Genomic DNA, 6,941 nt, shown 5'->3' with positions numbered 1-6,941 from the left:
CATTTACATTCAGTTGAATGAACTAATCATGTCTAAAAATTAAGGGGTTTTAATGTTATTGTAAAATAATTATGTTTACAATGTTTTGTTATATTCTATACAGAAAAAATAAATGTAAAAACCATAAAATTGTTTTAAAAATTTGATCTGAATTGTGGATGTCTAATAATATATTTATCTATCTATCATCTTCTTCTTATATATAATAATAAGTGTACATTTTGAATATATTTTATATAACTCAAAATCCAACAAACCAATTTCGTTAAAAATTCCAGAGAATTTTAAGACTGATATATAGATGGTTTCTGTGAAGTTTTTTTTCTGTGCAATAAGTGGTTTTGGAGTTATGGCCTCTTAAGTGCACACCTGGCGACATTGACAAAAAAAAAAAGTCTATTCGTTGGTCATCTCATCACGCGTGAACGGCTGGACCAATTTTGCTAATTCTTTTTTTGTTGTGTTCGTAATTGTCAGGAGAAGGTTCTTATGTAATAAGATTTTAGGAAAATTAACTGGAAAAGTAGGAAATATGGATGAAAAAACAACAACAGTGGCACCAGAAAAAAATAAACTAAATAATAAAAAAATGTATTTTATTGTTGCAGATTAAAATAATAATAGAGTATTATATTATATTGGTTTCTATTGGTTAATTGGGCATGTTTGTTGATTTGTATTATTATTTTTTGTCAATATATATATAATTAAATGTTTGTGTGTAGATTAGATCTTTGGGAAGAATTTAAAAATGGTTAAATTTGGTTTTTTTATTAATCTGATTATAGTATGGTTAGGTTAGGATTTTGTATTAATTGATTATATTAATCCACCATAGTAGAATATGACAAACTTTAGAGTTAAATCATACACTTACGTGCAAACAACATGGTGTCCGCGGTCTACCGCAGGTAGATTGCCTACCTGATAAAATACTGGTGCGAATCAGAATTTTTATTCTGGGCAACGGAAAAGTTAAGAATAATTTTGAACACCATACACCGAATATTAAATAAATATTAAATAACAAAGTTTGAGTCATATATATAGAGTTAGTACATTTAACGGGCAACGAAGTGCACGGGTACAGCTAGTATATTATATATTATGCATGAACATAAAAATGCATCATTAAATTATTATTTTTAAATGTCTATAACACTTCATATAACATAATACTGTGTTTGAACTTAGAAATTTTGAATAAAAATGTGTTACATTATGTTAAGCCATTTAATTTGGCGTACTACTTTTCATTTTTCAAATTGTTTCAGTTTAGTATTAATTGTTGAAAATTCTTAGTATCTACACCCATAAGTGCGGAGGGGGGGGGGAGGGGCCAAGGAGAGGCTCAGCCCCTCTAAAAAATTGTATTTTAATTGAAGTATTAAATCCTTCATTATGTAGTGATCCCTCACTATCGATTATTACATTTGAGTTTCAAGACTAAAATACCAAAATCAATATATTATATTATTATGGAATGGTCTTGTACAGCGTTTCTGAAACTGTGTTCTACGAAACCCTAAGGTTCCACGGAGATCACTCTAGGGTTCTTCAAAAATATCATTAAAATTAAAATTTAGAAGTCCTGTTTGTCTATTATCTTTTCTTTAAATTTCGCTAAAAATGATTATAGAAACAAAGTAGGGGCTCTAATTATTGTCGAGCTGTAATAACGTTTAGTTAAAGCTAACTAAAAAATCTGAAAAGCTAAAAAAAAAGTAGGGGTTTCACGATAAAAGTGGACATAAGAAACACTGGTCTAGTATATTCCACGTAATCAGGCTATCAGCGCGTTCTTATTGTTTGGAAAAACAACATTCGTATTTTTTTTTTATTATTATAAGTGCTAACTATGAAAGTATAAGTACGCAAGTTTGAAATTAGTATTTTTAATTTATCAAATGAATAATAATAATTTGTATTGTTAGATGTTCTAATTGATAATTATTATAGTAAAAATAAATATTTATAATACTTTTATTTTTGTACTAAATGTATTATTGTATAAGTGGACATAGGTGATAGTAGGATGATAATTATTAAAGAGTCTATACTCAAAGAATAATAAATGTGTTATTGTTATTCACTAAAAATAATGACTAATTGGTATTCAATGTAGAATTTATGGTGTTTAAAGTATAAGCATTTAGTGAGAAAATTTTGGAAACCTAAAGGTGGTATAGGGGGCAAAAATCCCCCTGCTTTTACGTATGCTATTCAATGGCTCATCCCCTCCCTATAACAATTCTTAAATACGCCGCTGATTCGTATACTCATATTATAATCGTATCAATGCATAGCAGTTATGGTAATTCCTACTTTGGAATTTTTCCTTTTTATAATTATGTTACATATTGCACCTTTGTAATCTCGTAATCTTACGAACTTGGTATTTCTTAATTGCCTAACGTATCATGTATAAGTTATATTTTATCTTTATTGAACTATTTATGTTATATTTTGTGTTAAAGTTTTTCAGTCTTACGTAAACGGTTATCCCAAAATATTCGATAAGAATAAAAGAATTTTACTATATTATCATCTAAATATTTTTGATAACCATTACAATAAGGCATTTATAGAATCATGAATATTTTGTATCGGTAAAACCAACTCCGTATATCAAATCACATTTTTGCTATTCTTACTAATTTTTCAACAATTATGAGCACAAACATCGATTACATTTTTTATCATTCCGATAATAAAACATAATTATGATATATTTAAAAACATGATTAAAACCAAAATAACCTTTAATTATAATATATCTAATGATAAAACAAGAATATCATTAATATGCTATGTTTAGAGTACTTCCTATTAACGTTGATTAATATTAAAAGATAAAGGTTGAAAATATGTATAAAAACACAAAATGAAAAGTAAATAACAGTAGTTCGTTTTGTAATCTCCTTAATAGTATAAAGTTTATGTTGAAATCATTTGTATTAAAATGAAATTGTCTATTTTTTTTCTTTTTAGTGTTTTTGTGGTAAATTTATCGTTTTGTGAAAGCAAACCAAACAAAAAACCAACGTCAACGACAACGAAACCGGCGACGTCAACATATTCACCGCCAGTAAGTGGATGTGTTTATATGGTCAACCGAGAATCGGCAGGTGACACTACTATGAATTTTGATGATGTGGGTTTACTCGATACAACTACTATAGATTTTAAAGAAACGGGATTAAATCAGACGACCGATTTTGCTAGACATCATGTAATACCATGGCATAGAATTTCAAGTTTTTTCAATTTGGTTCTTTTAGGTAATAAAAAAACTCAATATGGACTTTGTACAATTATGTATAATCTTATGAATAAATTAATGAATCGATCATCGAATCAGAAGAGATTTGATGTAATAGCCTTACCTATATCGAGAAAAAATATCATTTTTAAATTATTAGAGAGTACAAAATCAGAAAGAATTGATCTTATGGTAGGCCATTCTGTTTACTTTGATCTAGAAGAAATTGTAAAAGACATTCATAGATTTTTTACATGGTTTCCGGGTAATATATTTATAGGACCAGAACCTACATTAAAAAGAGGAGATGATCCAAAAGAAAATTTTGAAGAATCAGCCATATACATCATTGGTCAAACTCATCATAAAATATTAAAAGATATGGACACTCAAATGAAGAAATTTATTAATGAGTATACAAATTTATCGGTAAATATGCGTCATACAATCATTAATGATGTTGCAAAATCATTAAATGATCTACTACCATATTCAGCTACACCATTTAATCCTAAAAATTGGTATTCAAAAAATAATAAATGGTATATAAAACACGAGTATTTAAAATCTTATCCCATATATACGGGAATAATACCTGTACCTGACCCATTACCAACATCAACATTTGAACTCAGAAAAACGCAATTACAATTATATAAGACAGGATGTAGGTATGATAATATGTATACATATGATGATATGTATAATTCCATAATTTCAGAAATACGTAAAAATTGTATTTCATCAGATTCTTCGTGTGGCTGTCAAAAACGAAAAAAGGTTAAGTTGTAATGAATTATAATGTTTTTATATTAGTAGTAAATTGTAACCTATTAAACAATGTAGTAGTAAATTGTAGCATATTAAACTTTGTATTTGTAAATTGTAGTTGTAGTAGTAAATTGTAGCATATTGAACATTATAATATTAACATTAATCAAATTGAAATAAATGTCTAAAAAATAATTTGTACATTAATTAATTTGGTTGATTTGTTATAATTGCTCGGAAAATAAGAAAATACAATTGTACAATCTCATTTTCTGTCTTTGGAATAATTGAGTTGTTATCCATTAAAGCTGAATTTTAACTCTTTACTACTACGAAAATCATATAGAGCGAATAATCATAATGCCAGAATGGCCGATAGCTAAAAAGATGAGATGGAAAACAAGAGAGAAAAACAAGCAAATGTTGACCAAAATCGACAATCGAGGTATTTTGTGAAACAAATACAGGATGATTCTTTTATCAAACAACACTCATTATTTCAAAAAGAATTCACTTTTTTTTTTCAAAATTGTATATTTACGCTTTATTAGAATTGTATAATTTACTAGGTAATATACTATATTTATAATTATTTTATATTGGTTGCTCAATATTGGTACATTTTTTTGAATTTTTTGTATATGATATTAATAACTATTAACAGACTTATATTGTTTTATAAAATTTACCTAATTATTATTATATTATTATGAGAAATATTATTTTATATAACTGTATTCAATTATTTTGTTATGCGATATTAATAATTATTAACAGACGTATATTATTTTATAAATGTTGCCGAATTATTATTATATTATTATAATAAATATTATTTTACATAACTATATGTAGATATTCAATTTTTTTACATTTACTCGATATAATATCAAATATGAATGTATACATTTATTTTCAATGTATATTGTATATACCTATAAAGATGTATATAATTATTATTATTTTTCAAGTATTTTTTTTTCGGATATTATTACCATGGGTATTTTTTCTTTTGGGTATTACATCCACGGGTATTTTTTATTTTGAGTATTATTTCCTCGGGTATTTTTTACCGGGCTTTTTTTCCATGGGTATTTCTTCCTCGGGCTAGACTATATATTATCAAGTAAATCACATGTAGATGTAGTAATTTATTATCAATATATATAGGTAATTAAAATAAAATTTTGTACCTAGTTATATAAGTACCTACCAGCTACCTACCTAATTATTATTAATTAATATCAATGATAATAATATAAAAACTTAAAACTAAATGTACTTAAATTCTAAATAAAATTATAGGGGGAGAATAGAGGTGCACAATACCTATGATTAAAGAATTTAAACACAAAATCAACGAACTCAAACACCACCGTAGTAAACTTTATAAGAAAAATGGAAAATTCAAACAAATAAACCTTAACTGCAAATCAAAACCTTATTATACGATTTCTAAAAAAAAAACAAATGCACAAAACAAGAAAGAATAAAAAGTATGAACAATATTTTGTAATGCAATCTAAAGGCACGTATATTATCTACTATAAATTATAATTCGTTTATTCCATTTTTTTACACCAAATATTTCGTCAATGTCAACTTCAACTTAGTGCTCTGTGATGGATAATAATCTATAATATATATTATTGTTAGTTAAATGTTAAATTGTTTATTATTTGGGTTTGAAATAATAATTTCGTTTAATGGTTTCACAAATGGCACTTTTGTTACGACCATATAGGTATCTTCTGTCCTCTGACCACTACTTGTATTTTCGTTCCATTTTTGACATGTTTACTGCCCACGTAGCCCATGGCTATGTTCTGGGATGACCTCGAGGATGGGCATCTGCTAGTCACCGAGTCCACTACGTTCAGTAAGACTGCACAACCCTTGACCGGAGCATTATGCGCTTTTTGAACGAGACCGACTCTTACGTTGCGCACCGTCACGCGTCTCTGAGTTTTTTCAAAATCGCAATAGCGCCGGGAAACCATCGCTCGTCTCTTCTCTTACGGCCTGAGAGAAAATAAATAACGAAAATTCTTCGTTGTGAAAACGAAACATAAAATATAATACACCTTATGTAGTAGGTACCATGTCCTTAGAAAAGACGATATTAGGAGAGAAGACACTAAACGAAGGGTAGAAATAATTTACAGATTATTTATATATTTATAGGTACTGATTACTTATGGATAATAAATATTGGCAGTGGTTTGAAGTCGATCGAATAATGTGTGTGTGTGTGTGTGTGTGGGGGGGGGGGGGTATGTAAAGTTGCCCCCTCCCCGATTTTGAAATAATTCCCACAACAAATATATATCTATATATATATATATATATAAATGGATCCCTATTTCCCTTGGTCATTGCATCACGCGTGAACGGCTGGACCGATTTCGCTAATTATTTTTTTGTTGTGTTCGTAATTTTTAGGAGAAGTTTCTTATGTAATACAATTTTTATTTATACAAAATATACCGGAAAAGTATAAAATTTGGATGTCAAAAAATACAACAGCGGCGCCCCATCTGTCGAAAAAAAATAAACTAAATAATAATATATTTTTGTTTATTGTAAGGTCACTAATGGGTATTTATACATTTAAAATCAAAATACCACTTAGTCACTGATCGCTGTAACTCAATAACAAACTTGAAATTTGGAATAGAGGTTCTTCTCATATTTTCACCGTGCAATAAGAAAGGATTTGCCATAATTCGCATTTTAAAGAGGTGCTCAAACCGGGACATTGAAGTTTACATTGGAAATTTTATTTTTATTCATTAATATAGTTCCCATTGGTTACAGTCGACAGTAGAAATTATTTGTGTTTATTTATTATCGGTTGCCATTGGTTTTTTGGGCAGATCAAGTACAACCTTGCATCACATCGAGTTAT

At 27.9% G+C, this 6,941-nt stretch overlaps 1 protein-coding gene across 1 annotated transcript; it reads left to right on the top strand.

Moving 5' to 3' along the window:
• The first annotated feature begins 2,892 nt into the window (after window positions 1-2,892).
• Window positions 2,893-4,240, top strand: LOC132944756 (uncharacterized). Its single transcript, XM_061014241.1, has one exon. It carries the CDS (start codon window positions 2,963-2,965, stop codon window positions 4,052-4,054), a length of 1,092 nt encoding a protein of 363 aa, XP_060870224.1. The 5' UTR covers window positions 2,893-2,962; the 3' UTR covers window positions 4,055-4,240.
• The last annotated feature ends 2,701 nt before the right edge of the window (window positions 4,241-6,941 follow it).

This window comes from Metopolophium dirhodum, chromosome 5, assembly GCF_019925205.1.
Source record: "Metopolophium dirhodum isolate CAU chromosome 5, ASM1992520v1, whole genome shotgun sequence".
NCBI classification, from domain to species: Eukaryota; Metazoa; Arthropoda; class Insecta; order Hemiptera; family Aphididae; genus Metopolophium; species Metopolophium dirhodum.
This window is presented reverse-complemented; position numbering and strand designations above follow the sequence as displayed.

Excerpts from the sequence above, each read along its gene's own strand:
- LOC132944756 (XM_061014241.1), top strand. The coding sequence starts at position 2,963 with ATGAAATTGTCTATTTTTTTTCTTTTTAGTGTTTTTGTGGTAAATTTA.